The following is a 20,915-nucleotide window of genomic DNA, read 5'->3' as shown; positions in this document are numbered from 1 at the left end:
ATGCGTGCCATAAACCAGGATAATTCTGGTTCTTTGTTTTGGTAATTGTATGCATCAAAAGCTCCATTTCTGCATCAATTCGAATTGGAGGAACCAGATGCTCCAAATTTGGGAGAGCGACTGTCGACCGACTGTACGAGCCACACATTTTGATTACCATAACTGTTCTGGTAATGCTCATTATTTGATGTTTGTCACCCATGCCTCCCACATGGCTAAGGATCATGGTTGGGTATCGAATAGAAGCAGCATGGATACAGGACAAGTGAGAGGCGACCTGATTTTGCCATTGCCTTCAGGCCACGCAATGGTCTTTGAAGGTGAACAATGATCCTCGCGGATGAATTTGTTGGCCTTGTCGAAGGCCGAATCCGTCATACAATGTGATTGATTGTTATTCTGTTAATTCGTTAATGCTTTGTCTCCAATCAACAAAGCCTTCTTGGATTTTCCCCTTCCCGCTCTTTCTTGTGTTCTCTTTTACTCCTGATTTTGGTACTCTTCGACGTTACCACCTGGCGCCCAAGGCATTGGTGTGAACAGCTTGATATGGTCAATGACCAGATGTGTGCTGACACCTTGTGCTCCTTTGGTTGTGTGAGTTTCGTTTGTAACAGGCCTCTTCAACCACAACCACATTGGATACCTTTTCCAAACCTGAGATTGGCGATCGTTATTGCTGAGGAATTAGAAATATTACTATAGCTAAAGCAAGTCAAAAGTCTCAAGGATCTCATGGATATCAACCCTCTGTAAGTCAACATCGGTTTCTGCTATCTCACCTCCTGGCTGACCCAGTCCTGCTCGACCCTACAGTGAATATCGCACTATCTATGCCTATTCTGACGCCACGCACACATATCGGATTGCCCCTCCAGTCGACAGTTCTAAGAGACAAGAGGCAGCCAAGGGCTGCAACACCTTCATATATTTGCCGATTATATTTTGCCTAGATGGCAAGCATTGCGACACAAGCCACATAACAACCCAGACATGGAAGCTCAGCTCAACTTCTCGTACGACTCTGAAGGATCACAGGAACAGATGGGTATAAGTAACGAGGACGACACACCCCGGGTGGACGATATCGCCGAGGACGCAACCACAGATTCCAGTCGTTCGGAATTGTCGTCACTCGACTCTGACCTATACAACAATCTGGCATTCAATGTGTACACAAGCCCCGGAACGCCGCCCCCTGAAACGCTCGACAGCGGCGTAGAGTACTTCAACACCATCCTGCGGCCTGCCGGGACGGAGACGAACGAACGCTCCGGATACGCCCTTCCGATGTCAATGACCGCAGCCATGCAGCACGTTCCGTTTCCCGACGCATTGCAGCCCGTCTTGAGTCTCGAGTCGCCTTCTCTGGGCCACGTCGACATCAACAAGGGCTGCTTCGAGCTGATCCAGCTCCATGTCGAGAGGAGCCAGCAGCTAGAGCGCGAGCTGGAGGAACTCCGAAAAGAGCGCAGGGATCTGGACACGGAGCTCCTTTGTCGGGGCGAAGACATCGCACACTACAAGAAGGAGATCGAAAGGCTGAAAGAGAACCAGCAACACTGAGCTTAGCAGCTTGCGACCTATTGCCAACCTCTTGTTGCTACATCTTCCGCTAGTCTCGCTCTTGTTCACGCATTTGCTGCTCTCGGAATCGCTACTTGAAGAGCTGTACCAAATCGGATGGCGACGCGCCTCAACAAGGATGCGGAGGTCAAAGACGACATCAACATCCAGAGAAGGCACGGGCAGTTCTCCGGCCACACTGGGATCACCTTGTCGCATCTTCCCGCTGGGCCAGAGTTTGGGGGCTGAAGGACGCGCCCTGGCAATGTCTGCGGCGGGCTGCCGGGCTGCTTCGAATGGTGGACCGACGAAGCCGACGATGGCGAGTCTAACATGGCCCACATTATAGCCACGAGCTTCTAGGAGGACGTTATGGATCTTATTCCTCATCCCCGAGCTGATAAGGCGCGGCCTAATATGGACAGATATATGGTTGGAGGCGGCACGCGGTGGGACAGCAACTTCTACCGAGGTCCTGGGCAGACGGAGCTGGCTGCCGGCTGAACACTACGACCACAAGCTGAAGTAGGAACTTGGGTATGAAGGAGGGTTGGCTAAGGACTTGAGGGCGCCAGGCAGAAGAGGTTCAAGACGATTAGTCTCGGGGTGCTTTCCGATGAGAGTAGAAGAAATTACCATTAACGTAGCTAGTTGGCTACCGCCATCACTTGTACACAACCAATGCTTACAAAGTATCCAAAATGAACGTCGACCAATCCCGAATAATGCCCTCCACATCCCTGTCCAACGTGAAATTCGCCCCCTTGACCTCGACCATGGCTACGTCCTCCCGCACTTTCTGCACGTTCTCGAAATACGGCCAGAGCGTATCGTCCCGCGCGCACATGGCCATGACGGGGCACTGGATCAACCGAAGATACTTCTCCCCGTCCTGTCGCCAGATCGCCCCGTAGATCTGGTTCCGGCCCTTCCACGCCCGGATGTGGTCGAGGGCCTCGCGCTGGTGCAGGCCAAGATAAAGATCGCGCTCGTCATCGTCGTCATCGTCCGATCCGGATCCGGGTCCGCAACCTCCTCTGATCCCCATGTCGCGCAGATAGTTCCACGTCTTTAGCAGATGGGAGCCGTCGGCGACCGGCCTGTTGAAGGGAGCGATGTATTTATCCCGCATCCGGGCGCGATCTCCGGCACTCATGATGCTGGGGCCCACCAAGCAGACCGACTTGACGAGCGAAGGATACACCGCAGCCATCTCGGTGGCGAGCGCGGCACCTGCGTGGTGGCCGATGAGGTGGACTGACGACGTGCCACCGCTGCCGTTCGTGTACGAGGCCAGAAACTGTTTCAGAATATCGACAAATATGGTGACGTACCACCGCATCCCCTGGGTCTCAATCTCTTCGACGGCCTCAGGGCTGGGGTCGAAGGAGCCCCCGAAGCCAGGCATGTCGGGGGCGAAGCATGGGTGGCCCCGGGTTGCGTAATGCGTCATCAGTTTCTCGTACGAGGCCGACGACGAGGCGGACTTGTGCAGGAAGACTAAGACTTCTCTGGGGGGTGCTACCGGGCTGCTAGGGAGAGCGTAGCGGTAGTGCATCTGGCCGTTCCTTGTGTCGGCGTACCGCTTTTTGATAGAAAGACTTGTCATTTTTCTTACTTCGTGTGCCAGACTGATTTGTGACGAGACATATTGCAATAACTCGGTTTTATTATCCATCTAATACTGTTGGAGTCATGGATGGCGACACGATCAAGTCTTGGGGTTGGGCCGCGATGGCGAATGTTGGGAACAGGCAAAGGGGGCTTCGGCAAATGCTACGTCTCGATCTGCATCGTGAGATGCCTGTTTTGGCCGATATGATCATCCCGACAGCTACATTCATTACTACATCGCAAATTACACGGCTGACTCTCATAGGCTACAGAAACTGACCGATTGTCAATTGAACAGGGCTACCACATATATATTCCCAACCCAGAGAGAGTATTGCAGCATACACATGCGCCGCTGATCATGGTGCCGCAAGACGCAGCCTTTCACATGCGTGTTGACATTTACAGCTGGTATCAGTGTCTACCCATGTTCTCCCCCAACTGCAGCCGGTAGTTCATCTCCGGAGAAGCATGATTGTAGCGAGCATGATATGATTCTTCTTCTTCCTGCTGGACTTCAGTTTGCCACTATCCTTTCTACCGAGGTACACTCTGCATATACATGCATGATGAGGCTCTTGGAGTACACAAGCATGAATTGATGTCCAATTACCCCAACAATGCTCGCCAGTATTACTTTGCCATCCTGTTATCTACTTGTTTTGTCCGAAACTGCAATCGATTTTGAAGCTCCCGAAAGGTCCTATGACGACTCTAATAGCCGAGTCAAGCGACTGGCCAAGAATGCCTCTGGAGTCAATCCTTTATGGCAAGGGGCTACAATGAAGTAAGGGTCTGGTTGGGCAGCTCGGCACCCTATGGGGTTGGGTTCGGCATACCGAACATTTCGGGGTAAAGTGACCGTGGGGGTGATGGGACACCAGATGCTTGTACAGCCGTCAGAGGAGGGGTTCTGATTGGTTGTCTTAGCTTTGCCTCACACACCATTCCAGAGAAGGAGCCCCCGTGACTCTGTTCTTTACATAGACTTGAGAAATTCGAAGTAGTATGCTAGACAATATATCGGCCAGTTAAGGGAGGCACTGGTCAATTGAAGCCCACACAAGGATTTCGCCGCGGTCGACTCTTCGCGGTCAGGACTTGATCGCGGGAAAGAATGGAGGTTCTCCAAGACGCCGGCCTCGAAGTGGCGCCTCCGGGATGCGGTGGGCCTCTGGCTGTTTACGCCCGAGGCCTTTGAGCAAACACCGCTCAGCGGTGGGCCAGGAGTAGCGCGGGAGGACCTGGGACTTGAGGGGACATTTGCCGGAGCTCTGCGTGTTTGATCTGGGGTCATCACAGCAAAGGCCATCCCCGTCTTTTGAGTTCGACTTTGACTTGCTGTGCCAGCTGGACTTGTTTGATTATGAAAGATTGTACTAAACTTTCCCATGAAGTCAGTTGACGAATCAATTTACGTCCAAGTTATTTGGAAACTGTAGGTCATGTTATTCGGGCCGTTTGAAAAAGCCGATATCAATCCTCAATCTTCTGTATTCGTAAGTCTATACATTTGTCTTTCTCCCTTACTACCGCTTTAAATACCAGCAACCTCTCACGCCCTCACATCCGTCGGCACCCGCGTCCGATCCGACTCCCCCGCCATATCCCCCGTATTCACCGTGCCTTGCCTCTCCACCATCATAATATGCGCCTCCCTCGCGACGGGCCGGTGCCGCACCCCCTTGGGCACCACGAACATGTCGCCGACCTGCATCGCTACTTCTTCTACTTTCACCATCTTTCCCCCATCATCGTCGTTCTTTGAGGGAAGCTCGAGCTCGAGGGTGAGCTCGCCCGCGAGCAGGTAGAACAGCTCGTCCGAGTCCGGGTGCGCGTGCCAGATGAAGGCGCCGTCGATCTTGGCGATCTTGACGTGCTGGTCGTTGACGGCGGCGACGAGGCGCGGGGACCAGTGTTCGGTGAAGGAAGAAAATGTCCCGGGGATGGAGGTTGGAGAGGGCATGGTGGCGCTGACTGCTGACTCTGATGGTTTTGAGGATAAGCGGGTGGAGGATTGGTTTACAGTAGTTCAAGTAGTAGAATGGAAATCTTGTATAATTAAGTTGGTAGAAAGTCTCGGTCCGTTCTCAAATCTGAGAAATGGTGGTGGCTATACATAACGTACTTTCATGTAGGCATCGCGCTATGTGGAATGTGTCACCAGAAGGGCGCGCCTAAAAGTGCAGTGGGTATACACGTAAGTGGAGTCATATTGCCAACCAATCATGTAGCACACATACTAAAACGCGCCCTCCAAGATAGGCTAGACGTATCCTCAGTCGTCAATGAACCCCAATATTGTTGCGCGAGCCAATATAACAGATGGTGTCTAGTATATACAACTCTGACTTATGCAAAACGCTCGCTCGCTCCCATTCTCTTCCAGAGCCGGAGACCCGTGTACACACCCACGCCGGCGCCCGAGAAGATGGTCAGCCACGCCAACATGCATTTCACAAACACATCCTTCGCGACCTTTTCGACTGCCTCCGCGTCGTTGGCGCGAGGAAACGGTACGTCCGGTACGGGCCGGCCGAGGAACTTGCCCAGGGGCTCCCACCCTTCCTTCAGGTCCATCTCGAGGAGCTGGTCGTGGGGGACCTGATCGCGGACAGCCTGGTTATGGATGACGATCATGCCTATACATCGTGGTTAGTCAATCGTTGCCCCACGTCAGTCTACCTAACATGTCTGTCTCTCTTATGCATATGTCCGGGATTTGATGTAGATAAGAAGAACACTTGGGGAATCACTTACGCGGCCCACCCCGATGCGGATCCTCCTCATCCGGCTTGAGCCCCAACGTCTCCTTGGTCGCGATGCTAAACTGCCGGATCATGGCCGGGATCCAGCGCCACCCCGGCACGGGCGCGGTCAGGTACGGCAGGTACCAGAGCGTCGTGTTCTTGTTGAGGACGCCCAAGCTGCGCCACCAGCGCTCCGGGTCGCGCGTGACGAGGACGACCTTGGCGTTCGGGTACAGCTCCCGCAGCTCCGCGATGAAGTTGATGCCCGGCAGGTCCGTGATGCCGACGTAGCCACGCGTGATCTCGCGGAGCAGTTTCAGGCACTGTTCTCGATCGCCCCTGCGCCGGGACTCGTAGGCGGCGACCCATTTCTTGTTGTAACCTGATACGCAGATGTTAGAGTTGGGCACGGCGGAGAACGATGGAAAACGACAAGGAAAAGGGAGAGCATACCGTCTTCCCGGGATATCATGTGGGTTCCGCCGTGGATGACGGGCCCGTCCAGGATCTCCTCGAGCGCGAGCTGCGTCGAGACCGTGCCGGTCCGCGAGAAACCCGCGCCGATGACCTCGAGCCCGCGGGACGGGTCGCCGGGCTTCGAAGGCGCCCCACCCATGCTGTGCTGCTGTTTGACAAGCTAGCCGCGGTGCTGTGAATTTCACGTCGTCCAGGGAGCTTTAGGTTACGGGGAGCTCTGAGACGCGCGGGGCTGGACGGGACAAGGGCAAGGAGAATTTTGCGAATGGGGTCTCTTGACACCTAGGGATACCGAAAGAGTGGCTGGCACGCAAAAGAAATAAAAGTTTCAAGTAAACATTTTGGCTGACCGCCGAACCGGTTGGCCACATCTCAACCATCGTTGCTTATATATGTACCATACCTTGCAAGATTGAAGGGAACAGTCGGGTCCGCCGCCGATCATGGGCTTAGCCCTTTGCGGGCTACGATAGGAACGACCTGGAGAAATAACCAACGACGCAAGGGGGACCCCCATCGCGTGTCCTCTCTGTGTGGGTCACCACCTCCTCCCTCGCTTGGTGGTGTGGGTGCATTAGGTGAGCGAGATGCCCCCTTTCTCGCAAGATACACCCGACTCCCCGATCGACAGGGCGCGAGGACGCCCAGGGTACTGTAAGTGCTAGAATTTTTACCAAATTTAGACATGGTTTATGGGGCAGCCCGGAAAAGCCCTGTTCCGAAGAGGCCAAGCCCCCAAGGATACCGATATCCGTTGCCCTGGCGCTGGGCCGGCTGACGCTAGCAGTCCCCAAGTGCACCGATAGCCGGCGCTAAGGCTGGGCATGGTGGTTGCAGCTTATGTTGCAATCGTATACAATCTTGGCAGTAAAGTTACTACTTCTTGACAATTAGATATTCTTCAATTGACTTGAATACAAGCTTCTTCACGTACACACAAACTACGTACACGCATCCGCACACCAACGGTCGTTTTCTCTCGCGCAGCCCCGACGCTCATTTAGTCGCGCCCACCATCAAGTTTAGGTGTGGCGCGGCACAACACCAACGTCAGCGGCTTGAGTCCACATGCCGCGGAATAGGATGCCACCTACCCAAATCGTTCTTGCTCGCGAGTGGCTAGCCCCAACGCCGGATCTGCCGGCGTTGCTCAGATCCGAATCCTCTAAGAACACCTCTCTCCTTACTCAAGGACGAGTATCCTGCAGGAAGCAACCTCTACGATGGATTTTCGATACTGACCGTGTGCGCAGTCGATTGGATTGGCACTTGCTGACAAGCTTCACGCTGGGCCGGTAGCAGTGCAGATATAGCTGATCGAAGCTGGCCCCAAGATAACCAGTTTCATTTGGCGTGCAAAATGCAACGTATAAGTACACATATAAGCCTGAATCTGGGCACCCCAGTCGAAACACCTCAATACAAACACCGCTCAATCCTCCGCATCACGCGGATCATTCTGACTCCAGAACTTTTCATACTCCTCCCAAGTCTGCGAAGGGAAAGGCAGCGGAACAGTAATAGGCCCGAACGGCACACCCGCCCTCTCAAACTCCTCCAGACGCGCCTTCGTCACCGGCCGCGTCTTGTTGACGCTATAAACCGAAACCCGGTGGCACGAGCTGGTGACGTGCAACCCCCAGTTCCACGCCGTGCGCACATCCGGCGGCTGCGTATTCAGCGCATTGTCCCAGCACCGACACACGATCTCGATCCAACCCTCGACGTCGCAGGGCAGATCGAACTCCCAGGTCCGCCACGTCCACTTGCGCTTTCTGGATAGGTTCTCCAGGGGGATGGTGTACCAGTTGAACCCGCCGTCCGTCGACAGCTCGACCCGCTCCGGCCACCGGCCGCCGCCCGAGTAGGCCCAGCCCTTGCACCGGATCCGGCCGTTGTGGATGACGACCTGCTTGGTCCAGGGGGACATGATGGCGGAGCTGACCGGCATCTCCTGGATCTGGATCCCGTCCGTCATCTTGAGGTTGTGCTTGCCGACCTGCTGCGGGAAGTAGAGGTACTCCTTGCTCTGCACCGGCGCGCGCGACGGCGCCCGGATGGCCTTGATGCGGTACAGCCACTTCACGCTGCGGGCGCCGATGTAGCCGAGGACCACGATGCGGAGCGGATAGCCGTGGATGCGTGGGAGGGTCTCGCCGTTCATCTCCCAGGCCAGTAGGACTTCGTTCGCTTTCACCTTGGACCAGGGCACGCTCACCAGGTAGTTCATCACCTCGTCGTCCTTGAAATACGTGTCGGCGCCGTAGAACTCGAGATGCTTCGCTCCGTCGATGAGTCCTCCGCACGCTTTGACGACCTTCTTCAGACTGATGCCCACGTAGTGCGCGGTCCCGATCGCGCCTTCGGCCCAGGGGGCCTGCGGGACTTCGTCGCCTTGGCCGGCGTACTTGATGATTTGCTCGATGCGGCGGGTTCCGGAACACTGCATCGTCACGGTCTTCTCCATGCGCGGAAACTTGGATTCGTCCATGAGATCGTCCAGGGTAAAGGAGCGGGGGTTTTGGACCAATCCGTCCAGTGTGAAGCTGTAGTCTTCTTTGTCGATGATGGGGATTCCTCCGTGGTTCCGGACAAAGTGCAAGGAGTTGGGGGTGATGACTTTATCAGTGACGAGACGCTTGGGGGGTTCGCCGTTGTAGGGGAACTGCAGTAGATGGAGCATGTCTGGGTGCTTCTCTCTCAGCACGGTGTCCCACGAGTCCTCGGGGATCTGTGTGAGCTCGCCGCCGACGGCATGGTGCCACATCTTCCAGTGAGTGCCCGGCAGGACCGGGTTCGTGGCCGGGATGGGGCCCAGCTGGTACTCCGGGTTGGGCGGGAAGGTCTGGGAGGTTAGGATCTTGTGGGCTGCGGCCTTCTTGTCCGGGCGGTTCTCCCACTCGACGAAACTGCCTATCATCAGCCAACGGCAATGACAGACACCTAACTACGAAAGGTGTTCGTGGATGTGAAACAGAACAACTCACCCCTTCCAGCCCTTCCGCTCTGCCTTGAACAGGGCATCGCGATCACCGACGGACTTGATGGCGTCTTCGTCTTTCATCAGAGGTCCGAACGTCTGCGGGGCTAGGGCTTTGGTCTCGGGCCCGGTCATGTCCAGGACGGGCAGCACCGCGCCGGACAGGCCCTGTTCGATTTTCCACTCATCTGGGCGGTTGACGGTGTTTATGTCCGGCATGGCGGGCTGGGTTTGCTAACGCTTGTGAGACGTGGTCTGGGAGGAGTGTGATGATGCTGGTGAGCTTGCGCCGCGGAGAGTTTCGACCTTCGGGGAAGAAAGAGCAACTGATGCTTAAGTATTCGGGCAAGATAGTACGAGTGTAGGTAAGTAGCCGCCATTCCCCGCCTCCTCCCTATTAGCATTTTGCTTCGTATCCTGTCTGGAGGTCGGAGCGAGGCTTTTGATGCAATCTGCTGCAACAGTAATGCAATTGCGACATCATCATGCAATGTTACCCCTCTTATGTGCATCTGGCCATTTCATTAAGCACAACGCTTAATAACGACGCCAAAGTCTACTTGCTCGGGGTTGAACTCAATTGGGTACACCATCTAAGTTGCAGTCAGAGATCTTATCTGAGCCAATCCCCCGCCTTATGAGCTGGGTACAGCATCCTTGAATATCTGCAGAACCATGCGCCAACAAACTTCTTTTTGCTGTGACCCCTCATTTGAGACAGACCAAGATGCAGTTACCTCTCACATGAACTGAACCCGAGAAGTGTAGCTACCCGCGTAGCACAATCGGGTTGGTGATACATACTTCGATAGTTCCCGAAAGCCGCGGTTTCACCGAACAGGAGATTTTCTTCGCTCATGTCTCGGCAAGACTGACAGTGATTCTCCGAATGCGATACCGACCTTCCGCCTCCTACTAACTTATCGTAAAAGCATTGCCGAATAAAGTCCCCCCGGACCTGTTTACCGGATCCATATCATCTGCAGCAATAAGCTGGACCGTTCCGCATCCGCTGTCGGGTGAAGTTTCCTCGGAACGCAATGCCGTCGTCCCATTCCGACCGTACTCGTCTTTCGAGCCAGTCTTCTCACCCGTCGGTGCTGTGCTTTCGGTCCAGGATGGCTTCGAGGCCGGTGGTGGCGCCGGTCCGGAGGCACATGTAGGTGAGACCAGGTCGGGTCGCATCCGAGGTCCGCTTCGAAGTTGCGGTTTCGTTTAGTTGAAACATGACTCAACTTCGTTGGCACCTAGTGCTATACACTTGCTCCGGCCCAGACCAGTGCAATTCCGCGAACGGGGGACGACGCAGAAACGTATATAAATTCAGGTCATTGGCATCCCCCGACATTGTCATCAGCGGTTCCTATTTCCTCCGAACCATAATGCGCAATTACTTACTGAGCTGTTATTTACCCAAGACCGAGCACGCGATTGCCTTCTCGTTCGTTGATTCGCTTCCCTTCTCACCAGGGAGGGTGAGATGCGGGGAGTGCAATGACGCGGGGGAGGACGTGGATTCGGCAGCAAATCCACCCAACAGGATCTCCGGGCGCAATCAGGGGGTGGAGCACACCGGAACAAGGGGGGTCATGCTTAGCGCCGACGGAAAGATAAAGACGACGACGCTCACTACGCACTGCTTACGTGCTTCCCCACGCAGAATATCTAAATGCGTATGTGTATATCCGTCTTACAAGAGATACTAATTCCTCTGGAACGAATTATGTCCTGCCAAAGCCTGTAGCTCATTGTATTGCCCCGTCATGGATGACCGCCGACGATTATCTGTTCGGTGCCTTACGGCCCTGGGCTTCTTGCTGTCTACCGTCGCGTTCCTGTCTCTGACTGTGGATAGATGGCGCGAACCCCGTTTGAGCCTCAACCAAGATGAACCAGCAACGATACCTCGCATCTTCACAGCGCCCAAAACCAACGTCTGGGCGGATCTAAAGCCGGACGAGGCCGATGAGGTCTACAGATTCTTGACCAAAGAATGGGTTGATCTGAACATTACACGAACGCCAAGGCATGCCCTGGGCAGCTTCATCTACACGCTCGAGACACTGCAGCCCAACAAGTCCGACGCTCTGCCGTACCTATGGACTCAAGACAGCGCACCGCCGCAAAGATGGGCGAAAGCCGTCCTATCCCAGGGCCTCGACGGCCGATCCCACTATTCATACCACGCCGTCGGACCGCTCCCCGTCTCTCCCGATACCCGCGTGGTCCCGCTTACCTTCCCCTTCACCTTGGGGCGCAACTACGTCTCCAAGGATATGCCGGACATGGTGAGCACCATGGACTTCTGCCGCTCCCTGGCCGAGAGCGTCGCGGACATCACGACCGAGCTGCTCGGGGCCAGAGTCGATCGCGACGATCCGAACGGGCCGGACTCCCTCCTGGCGTTCCCCCGCACCGTGTGGAATGATGCCGGGCATCTGTTCGGTTGGGTCCAGTTCTTCCGGCCGGGCTACAATAGCGGCGCCAACTCGATACTGCCGCAAGGTATCTACGCCCGCATCGACGCTGTTGATGGTGGCAATGGCAGTGGTGGAGATACCGACGCCGACTGGACGGTAGGCGAGTGGTTCTACAACGGCGTCATGTACGAGAACCTAGACAAGTTCCGAGCCGCCGTGTTCGAACCCGGCTTCCTCAAGACCCCGTCGAACGTAGACGGACCCTGGACCGACACCGAGGACTTCGACGCCCGTCCGGACGGCCGTGAGCTGCCCCCGCCGATCTCGATCCAGCCCCTCGGCCCCCGCTATAAGCTAGACAGGAAGGAGAGGTACGTCTCTTGGTTCGGCTTCGAGTTCTACTTCACCTCCACGCAAGCCACCGGCGTAAGCTTGTACGACGTCCGGTTCAAGAGCGAACGCGTCCTGTACGAGCTGAGTCTGCAGGAAGCGATGGCGCACTACGCCGGCGATGACCCGATGGCGTCCGGCCAGGAGTTTCTAGACTCCTTCTTCGGCATGGGCACCAACGCCTTCGAGCTGGTCCCCGGGTACGACTGCCCCGCCTACGCCGACTATCTCGACAGCCACCTGCACCGGATGGGAAAAACGGAGCGGCTCCCGAACAACATCTGCCTCTTCGAGTTCACGTCCGACCACCTGCTCTCGCGCCACACGACCGCGACCTCGGTCACGGTGTCGCGGAACACCTTTCTCACGCTCCGATCCGTGTCGACAGTGGGAAACTACGACTACACCATCGACTACGTCTTCTACCTGGACGGTGCCATCGAGGTCAAAGTCCGGGCCTCGGGCTACATCTTCGGCGCCTTCTACGCCCGCAACGCGCACAAGGCCGAGGACGAGTACGGGCACCGCATCCACGACGCCCTCTCAAGCTCCCTGCACGACCACGTCATCAGCTTCAAGGCCGATCTCGACGTCGCCGGCACGGCGAACGACTTGGTCCGTCTCGCGGTCGAGCCCGTGACCAAGACGTATCCGTGGGACCAGCCGCACTTTAAGCAGCGCAATACGATGCATTTACGGGACTATCCTGTCGAGCGGGAGACGGGGTTGGACTGGCCTAAGAATGCTGGGGAATTCTATCTCGTATACTCGAGCGACAAGAAGAACGCGTGGGACGAACGTAAAGGGTACCGCATCGTATCCGGCACGGGCATCGGGAGCACGCCGCACTTGACCGTGGTCAACTCGACCGTCCTCGAGGACGCGGCGCGCTGGGCTGAGAGGGATCTGTGGGTAGTTCGGCGCAAGGACACGGAGCCGCGCGGGGCTGATCCGTTCAACTACATCGATCCAGCCAATCCTTTGGTGGACTTTACTCGGATCGCCAACGGAGAGAACTTGTTGCACCACGATAATAACGAAACATCATCAGCCGATGGCGACGACCGCTACGATGGGGACCTGGTCGTCTACTTCAACGTCGGTAGCCACCACATCCCGCATTCCGGCGACGTTCCGAATACTCTGGCGCACACGAGCGCGTCGAGCGTCCTGTTCATCCCGCACAACTTCGCGGACCGCGACCCGAGCCGGGAGAGCGTGCAGGGGTGCGGCTGCAGCTGAAGCACAAGAGGGAGGGCGGCGGGTTTCCCGGGCAGCCGGGCGGTGATGGCGGCGACGGCGAAGAACCGAGCGAAGAAGAAGGACTGAAGCTTCGGGAAAGAGATGGACACGGGGAAGAGGGGAAAGGAGGGCATCGCAAGCTACGTACGGGCGCCAATTATTTCGGGACGCCGTACCGTGAGAGTGCTAACCTACCACTCGAGGCGCTGGAGCCGGATTTGGAGAAGGAGTACCGGAGCGGGAGTCACAGGGTGAGTGATCTCAGTATCAATGGCAGTGCGGCGGGGATGTGGTTCAAAGAGCCCTGATGGACGGGAAATATCGGCGGATGGGTATTTGAGTGGTACCCGGTTTCGATGCCAATGATGGATTACAAAACAGCATTGGTTAACGTCAACGTTGGGCCGACATGGGTGTGGTGGTGCGAAACAAACAACCTTCAATTATCGTTAGCTCTGGCTACGTCAGGATGAAGTCTAGCGTGGGCTCTTTCTTATCGGACTTGCCGCTCAGGTCGCCTGCTTTGACAGAGACGGGGCCTAGAAAAGATTGAACAGCAACATAGCACGCCGAGGTAGATTAGAAGTTGCACGTGAACTAATCCATCGCATTCGGGTACTAAACAAGCTTCAGTGAAATTGTGGCATCTACAAATGAGCATTGGAAAAGATATCGATGATGGCATAAATGCGGTCCAATCTTTGCTCCGGGGCATGGTCGCTAATGGCCACAGGTGGGTTTGGCGGGGGTGCTGTCGCAATTTAGCGAGCCTCAGCTCCCCCGAGTCCATTAAGCGAGACGGCCTTTTCGAGTCTACCCGCTGCCCAATTGCCCCGACGACCCGGCCAATTAAACCCTATACAGGAAAAGCAGCTGGTTCTCGACATCCACCTCATAATGACCAAGAATCAGTGTAGCTACATGTATATAAAAGCATTGCGCTTGTTTTTAGTTCATTTGGCTCTGTCGATATCCTGCTTTTGTAAACAGACAGACAGACAGCCACTTACATCCTCGCAAACCCTTTCCTGATTGCCCTCTCTTATAACAACCAACTGACACTTTATCACTATTCGGACTGAAGCACAACTTAACAAAACAACCAGCAAGCGTAACATATCAATATCTATACCATGTCCGGCCCGTCGTGGATGGAGCAGTTCTCCCAAATCTTCCCACCCAAGCCTCAATTCACCGAAAAAGATCTACCCGACTTGAATGGAAAGGTAAGCCCCTGTTCAATCTGCCTCTGGCAGCGGCCACCCAAGTTCCGGCATGTCTAACACCCAGCTTAGGTATACTTCATCACCGGCGCCAACACCGGCGTCGGCAAAGAGCTCGCCCGCATGCTCTACTCCAAAAATGCCAACGTCTACCTCGCCGCCCGGTCCGAGGAAAAAGCCCAGCGCGCCATCGAGGAGATCCAGCAATCCTCGTCCCCCTCCTCCTCCACGGGCAAACTCGTCTTCATCCAGCTCGACCTCGCGGACCTGAGCACCATCAAGGACTCGGTCCAGCACTTTCTGAGCCAAGAGTCCCAGCTTCACGTCCTCTTCAATAACGCCGGCGTCATGAAGCCGGCCCAGGGCACCACGACGGCCCAGGGCTACGAGCCCCAGCTCGGCGTCAACAACGTCGGCACCTTCTTGCTGACGAAACTGCTGACCCCGCTCCTCGCCGCGACCGCCCGGCGCGAGCGCGAAGAAGCCCAGCAGCACCCGGCCTCCGTCCGCGTCGTCTGGGTCAGCTCCTCGGCCGCCGAGGCGCCGCCGAGTCCCAAGGGCGGCGTACCCCTGGATAACCTGGACTACCACGAGCCCCGCAGCTGGTTCGCGCAGTACTGCATCAGCAAGGCGGGCAACTACCTGCACTCGGCCGAGTTCGCTCGCAGACACGGCGGAGTCGGCCCCAACAACGACGGGATCCTGAGCGTGGCGCTGAACCCGGGCAACCTGGACTCGGAGCTCTGGCGCACGCAGGGCGTTCTCGTGCGCAAGTTCCTGCAGTGGTTCATCCTGCACCCGCCCGTCTTCGGGGCGTACACGGAGCTGTATGCGGGGCTGTCGCCGGAGCTCAACCTGGAGCAGCATAGTGGGGGGTGGGTGGTGCCCTGGGGCCGGCCGATGCAGATTCGCAGGGATTTGCAGGAGGCGGCGAGGACGGTGGAGGAGGGGGCAGTGGTATCGCTAAAGGGTTCTGGGAGTGGAGCGAGAGACAGGTCGAGCGATACCTTTAATCCCTACATATCTAAGCACATAGTCTGCCATACGTACTCCGGAATGACTGCTGGTGCTTTACTACCTGCTCTTGCTGAATAGTCGCCCAGGGGGCGTTTGCCTCGTCACCCGCCAGCTCTGCGCTTTGAGTTCAGCCTCGACCCAATCCAGGGACGAAGCCAAAAAGGAGCAGACTCCTTCCCTCCACCTCGGCAAAGGGTTTATAAGCAAGTTTACCTCATACCTCCCTTGCCCGGGTCGGGGTAGCCTAGCGGTAGTAGTCTTATTCCTATACTTAGAGGCAAGAGGGTTCAACTCCCTCTGCGGTCACTTTTTCGACCCCCTTTCGGGTCAATCTTTTTTAATCGTCACCCCACCGTATATATCAGCGACAAGCACTGTCCTAATCCCACTCCAGTCTCAGCCAGTATATACGAATAATGCTTGCAATCTAGATTTGAATCTATTGATCCAAATGAAATATTGCCCGATTTTACATGCTTTCATATAGAAAATCTGCGTGGAAAAAGTGTTTTCTTATTCATTTTCCTACTAGCTAATGGCAATGTTAAAGATACAAGATACCTCGAAGCAGGTTCCCATGGGAATCTCGCAAGTGGTCGAATTGAATACAGGCTGCTCTGAAAAGAATACGAATCAAGAATATATGTACACAAGAAGGGGCAAAGAAGCCTGACTTAGTGGCCAAGTAAGCTTCCGCGCTCCAACCCTTTGAAGGACTACCACAGCCTCCCTTTAGCTGCATTGGCTGTAATATTGGTTGACTGCCTTGCAGGCCCCCTGAGCACAGGCAGTTGGACCACTCCAGCCCGAACCGCCGCATTGGCCATACATCTGCGCAGTCTCACCGCTTCCACCAGCTCCGCTGCCGCTGCCGCCGCCGCTCGAAGGAGGTGCAGAAGGGACAGCGCTAGATCCACCCGTCGGAGCAGCATCACTGACGGCAGACGTCGGGGTGGCGGGCTCAGCACCAGCACTAGCACCAGCACCGCTGCCACCGCCGCCGGAAGATCCTCCATCCCAGACCTTGGGACCCGGCATGACGTAAGCGGCCGGGCTGGACGTCCACTTATTGTAGGCAATGCCGGGGTCATTGGCGCTGTAGATGCCCGGAATCTTGACAAGCGGCGCGGGGGTGCCTCCGCCAGGTCCCTCAATCTTGAGCTGGGCGCACTCCATGTAGAACTGAGCCTTGCCGACGTGTCCCTCGTGGATGGCGATGTGCTCGACGCGGACGAGGTACTCGCCCGGCGGGATCTTGGCCGGGATGGTGAACTCGAGCCGGTCCTTCTGCCACGAGCACCAGTTCGCGTCGGTGGCCGCATTGCCCCCGCAAAGCCCCGTCTCGTACGCCTTGAACCAGTCGCCGGAGCCGTCGTAGCTGGCGACGGCGCCGGGGGCCTTCGACATGTAGACGAAGCCGGGGCCCGGGTGCTCGATGAACTCGTTAAAGGAGAGCTTGAAGCCGATCTTGTCGCCCGCCTTCGCCGAGTACGTCTTGGTGCCGCCGCCCGCCGTCGCGCCCTTGTTGCAGCGCAGGTCCGGCGAGTTGACGATCTCGGACGTGAAGGAGGGCATGTAGGTGTTGCTGTTCTTGCGGATGTAGGCGTAGTCGCCGCCCTGGGCGGCGTTGTTGACGATGAGCTCGCTGAAGATGTAGTGCGCCCTTGCCGTGGCCGCGGCCAGGGTTAGGGACAGGAGGGGAGAGGGGCGCATCTTGGTGGTGGTGGTGCTTTGATGGAATGGGGGAGGAGGGTAGGTCAATTGAAGAAACGAAGGACGTGGTGAGGTAGGAAAGAGCGAATCCTCATGCAGAAGAGAGAATTAAAGGAATAGCAGATGTCGATCCGAGGCGACTGGACTTTATATTACCTGGTCTACATGCAGTCACTCACCGTCCGTCAATATGGTTGAGCGAACAACAAACAGCAATTTATCCGGGCAGTTATTGCGCGGAAAGGTGGCTCCTTCAGCTTTTGAAGATTCAATTAGGAAATAGCTCATCTGACTCTAACACAACGACGCCACATCTTTCTTTCTGAGACACAGCAACAACAGGCGATTCAAGTATCGGGATTGCGCCAAGAAACGAGCTCAGCCGGCAATCGTCAACGCTATCCGGGAAATCAATTGCATGGATTGATAAAGTGCTGCCAAGAGATTTGCGCGGCTGCGCAGTCCTAGTCGTCGTCTGCTCAAAACACTGCCAAGAGCGCCCCAGTCGTTTCAACGTAATGAACTCCCCGTGGGGGGCCGTCATTGGTCAGGATTCTGCCGAACCGCCGTGTTGGGAAACCGACAGTTTTGAAAGGCCAATCATTCGAGTGGTTGTTTCCCGTTGCGATGCTCGCAGGTACCTGGAGACCAGTGCCGTGTTCATGCGGAGGGTATGCCGCACACTACCCTGACTGTAGCGAATGGCAATTCAAAACCAGTCATACCGTATAGAATCCCAGAAACGGCCCAACAAAGAATTTGCAGATGATACAATGTGTACCAGAGGTAGTATGCCCGATCGCGTCCGACTTGGAGAAGATGGATCGCCAGGGCCGCCAGGCCAGATCCGATGGTAAGCGCGTAGACGGGCAGCGCCGCAATGACCTTGTCACTGGAGAGTTCGCGGCGACTGGCGTCGGGCAAGGCGATGGCGCATCGGGTAGGTGTGGCATCTCTCGCCCAGGTGCCCGGTGTCAGGATGATTTGGCCAGGCCATAAGCCTTGAGCGGCGACGAAGAAGCAGGGGAGGAAGAGAGAGAATGCCACCGCGGCGCTCACCAATTTGGTATTCGGAGGCATCTCGATTCGACGAGGGATAGTGTACTGTATGTCTTTGATGGGATGGTATAGCTTTTGTTCAAGGAAATTCTGAAACTTTGAGTGATTGCTGAGGTCTACTAGTCGAACAGTCGACATTGAGTGGAAGGTTCTTGGTACGTGGTATTTTCCCGTAAATTGTAGAAACTACCTCACGTTGTCAAATGCTCTAGTTGAGATATTTAAGTTCCTAGCCATCGTGGACCGCCCCAGACCTGGTTGTCTCTAGGAGGTATCGTGGTTGCATCTTGGCCGAGTTATCTCGTAATCTGATCTTGTGTTCACTTTGAAGTTCCCGCGGGTTTGATCATTACTCATAACAATGTCGAATGAATGTGAGGAACGCATAGAACCACCCGCAGCTTGCGACGTTCATCCCATTGACAAATTCTGTTCCTTTCCGTACAGCTCAAAGATGGCAACGCCGTCTCCAAAATTGCCCCCGGACAAGGTAGGTACCTAATAGAAAGACCCTCAGAACCCAATGCAATAATCCCCATTGGAATCAGAATGCGCACACAAATGCGACCAGACAGTCGTTGGTCGGCAACAACAGCCCTGCCAGGAGTAACCCCAGCCGCATTGCATATCCCCACAACAAGGCTCGGCGCTGCACCCGGCCTCGGGCTTGCAGCAGTATGCGTGATGGCCCTTGCAGGTCGGCTCTAGGATGGCATTGGCTATGTCAGCATCCATGTGTCCCTTCCCGTGGGAAACATGAAAAGGGGGTAACGGATGATGGAGAAAGGGGCACAGAGAAAAGAAATTTCGAAGGAATGATACGCCGTATCAAAAGGGGGCTGGGTGTCACGCTCTTACGGATATCACCCATGAGCAGGGAGAGTGCTTTCTGCATGAGTGTCTGTTCCGAATCCGGTGGGGAAACCAGGTGCGAGCTCGGCTGGTGGTCGTCGTGGGCGGTGCTCAGAGCCAGCGGTTCTGCTTCTGCTGCAGGAGAGTGATGGACTTGCTTGCAACAAGTCCAGCAGCCCTGGAGCCAGGAAAGCTTCAGTGTGAGTAAATTGGTTCTTGAAGAGGAAGAAGAAAGGCCATTGAGAATTTTTGGAAGAAAGTAAGGTGCTAGTGGATTCAGCACTTACATCGTCGAGTTGAGCTGCTTCCTGGTGTTAATATTATGAGTCAGCATGCCGCCACGACATCCATTGATTGGCGATAAGACACTCTGAGGTATTGTGGAGGAGGAAACGAGGGCAAGGGGTTCGTACAAATGGACTCTCGCATGTGACCTGAGAGTGGTGGGTATGGCAAGTGTCCTTGCATTTCAGAGAAATGCCGTAAAGCTCGCGATGCACCAAGACGCGGCTGCGGAGATCCTCGAGGTCCTTCTCCAGTGCCAATTCGGGTGAGTGGAAAGGAGAGTCATGATGATGCTTAGAGGCCAAGACCACGCCGGAAAGGAGAGCCTGGAGAATGGTGTAAACCAGAGCAGTAGTGAGCATCATTTCGCCTAGTTACAGACAATAAAGTCGATACCTTTGGGGGAATGAAGACGGTTAGGAATGGAACTTAGGCTCAATGATGGGTAAAGTGGGAAACTCCTTGTCTCAACAAATCGGCACAGAAGAAATCGACCAAGGACGGTGTGTGTTGTTGTTGAAGGTGTCAACGAAAGAGGAAGAAGAATATGACGCGAAGTATTTAACCGAAGAGAAGAGGCGATACTCCCCCGCTTGGGCTTCATATTTCAGGTCGCACTGCACCATCTCCGGTGATCCCGCAGTCGCGTCTGTCGCTTGCACGCATCATTACTCCCGTCTTCCGTGTATACAGCCGTGTGAGACTCTTGTCCACGACGGTCCCACAGTATGACATGGACCTGCTTTCCGATGCACAGAGGTCATACAATATGAGGAGAAGACCCAAACTCGCGAATATGATGAACAGAAATCGCACAGGGACCAGTGTAAACACAGCAAGGTTTCGGAGAACTAGCAGACCTGTATATCGTTGGAGCTTTGAAGTGAAACAAACACACTGTCGGAAAGAGCAAGGGTCCGAGTGGACAGGTGCTGCCGTTTCAATGGAGACATGCTACAAGGCGTTACCGGTTGTGTAAACATGCCACAACGAGCTATCTATCGATATCGTAGACTGTTACTCAATGCCAACCATAATATATCGGACGAGATACGGCGACTCGGGCCCGGACAACATGCCGCTTTAACGTGGGTCCGGGCTGAGAGAGTGTCACGTAGTAACGAAGCTGTGGAGCCCATCGATCTACGGACAGAATCATCGTTGGCTTGACATGCCGATCCTTCGGGCTATATCCGAGAGACATGGTTTGGCGAAAGGGAGCCGGGGCCAAAATATCTCCATGAAGGAGCACCGGGGCTCTTCAAGTGCGATGTTGCACCAGGTCGAAGGGGAGGGGCTCGTGCAAGAGTACACCGCACCTATGCGG

The 20,915-nt window shown here is 55.5% G+C and overlaps 9 protein-coding genes across 9 annotated transcripts; 3 read left to right on the top strand and 6 right to left on the bottom strand.

Moving 5' to 3' along the window:
* Nucleotides 1–993: 993 nt before the first annotated feature.
* PG997_010715 (uncharacterized protein) lies at nucleotides 994–1,566 on the top strand (the record flags this gene model as incomplete). The annotated part of the gene is made up of 1 exon (XM_066815030.1): nucleotides 994–1,566. One exon carries the CDS (start codon nucleotides 994–996, stop codon nucleotides 1,564–1,566), a length of 573 nt encoding a protein of 190 aa, XP_066664320.1.
* Nucleotides 1,567–2,251: 685 nt separating this feature from the next.
* Nucleotides 2,252–3,175, bottom strand: PG997_010714 (uncharacterized protein; the record flags this gene model as incomplete). Its single annotated transcript, XM_066815029.1, has 1 exon — nucleotides 2,252–3,175. The coding sequence occupies one exon, from the start codon at nucleotides 3,173–3,175 to the stop codon at nucleotides 2,252–2,254; it is 924 nt and encodes a 307-aa protein (XP_066664319.1).
* A 1,560-nt stretch (nucleotides 3,176–4,735) lies between these two features.
* On the bottom strand, nucleotides 4,736–5,146 carry PG997_010713 (RmlC-like cupin domain-containing protein; the record flags this gene model as incomplete). Its single annotated transcript, XM_066815028.1, has 1 exon — nucleotides 4,736–5,146. The coding sequence occupies one exon, from the start codon at nucleotides 5,144–5,146 to the stop codon at nucleotides 4,736–4,738; it is 411 nt and encodes a 136-aa protein (XP_066664318.1).
* Nucleotides 5,147–5,532: 386 nt separating this feature from the next.
* Nucleotides 5,533–6,546, bottom strand: PG997_010712 (NAD dependent epimerase/dehydratase; the record flags this gene model as incomplete). The annotated part of the gene is made up of 3 exons (XM_066815027.1): nucleotides 5,533–5,822; nucleotides 5,941–6,312; nucleotides 6,384–6,546. 3 exons carry the CDS (start codon nucleotides 6,544–6,546, stop codon nucleotides 5,533–5,535), a joined length of 825 nt encoding a protein of 274 aa, XP_066664317.1.
* A 1,293-nt stretch (nucleotides 6,547–7,839) lies between these two features.
* PG997_010711 (Sulfite oxidase) lies at nucleotides 7,840–9,606 on the bottom strand (the record flags this gene model as incomplete). The annotated part of the gene is made up of 2 exons (XM_066815026.1): nucleotides 7,840–9,316; nucleotides 9,395–9,606. The coding sequence occupies 2 exons, from the start codon at nucleotides 9,604–9,606 to the stop codon at nucleotides 7,840–7,842; spliced, it is 1,689 nt and encodes a 562-aa protein (XP_066664316.1).
* A 1,544-nt stretch (nucleotides 9,607–11,150) lies between these two features.
* On the top strand, nucleotides 11,151–13,439 carry PG997_010710 (uncharacterized protein; the record flags this gene model as incomplete). Its single annotated transcript, XM_066815025.1, has 1 exon — nucleotides 11,151–13,439. The coding sequence occupies one exon, from the start codon at nucleotides 11,151–11,153 to the stop codon at nucleotides 13,437–13,439; it is 2,289 nt and encodes a 762-aa protein (XP_066664315.1).
* A 1,133-nt stretch (nucleotides 13,440–14,572) lies between these two features.
* Nucleotides 14,573–15,675, top strand: PG997_010709 (short-chain dehydrogenase; the record flags this gene model as incomplete). The annotated part of the gene is made up of 3 exons (XM_066815024.1): nucleotides 14,573–14,665; nucleotides 14,735–15,601; nucleotides 15,643–15,675. The coding sequence occupies 3 exons, from the start codon at nucleotides 14,573–14,575 to the stop codon at nucleotides 15,673–15,675; spliced, it is 993 nt and encodes a 330-aa protein (XP_066664314.1).
* A 2,377-nt stretch (nucleotides 15,676–18,052) lies between these two features.
* PG997_010708 (uncharacterized protein) lies at nucleotides 18,053–18,472 on the bottom strand (the record flags this gene model as incomplete). Its single annotated transcript, XM_066815023.1, has 1 exon — nucleotides 18,053–18,472. The coding sequence occupies one exon, from the start codon at nucleotides 18,470–18,472 to the stop codon at nucleotides 18,053–18,055; it is 420 nt and encodes a 139-aa protein (XP_066664313.1).
* An 842-nt stretch (nucleotides 18,473–19,314) lies between these two features.
* On the bottom strand, nucleotides 19,315–19,953 carry PG997_010707 (uncharacterized protein; the record flags this gene model as incomplete). Its single annotated transcript, XM_066815022.1, has 2 exons — nucleotides 19,315–19,611; nucleotides 19,717–19,953. The coding sequence occupies 2 exons, from the start codon at nucleotides 19,951–19,953 to the stop codon at nucleotides 19,315–19,317; spliced, it is 534 nt and encodes a 177-aa protein (XP_066664312.1).
* Between the last annotated feature and the right edge of the window lie 962 nt (nucleotides 19,954–20,915).

The sequence above is a fragment of the Apiospora hydei genome, assembly GCF_038363865.1.
Source record: "Apiospora hydei strain CBS 114990 chromosome Unknown utg000008l_segment0_segment0, whole genome shotgun sequence".
Taxonomy (NCBI): Eukaryota; Fungi; Ascomycota; class Sordariomycetes; order Amphisphaeriales; family Apiosporaceae; genus Apiospora; species Apiospora hydei.
Note: the sequence above shows the minus strand (reverse complement) of the source record. Positions and strands in the feature narration are given on the sequence as shown.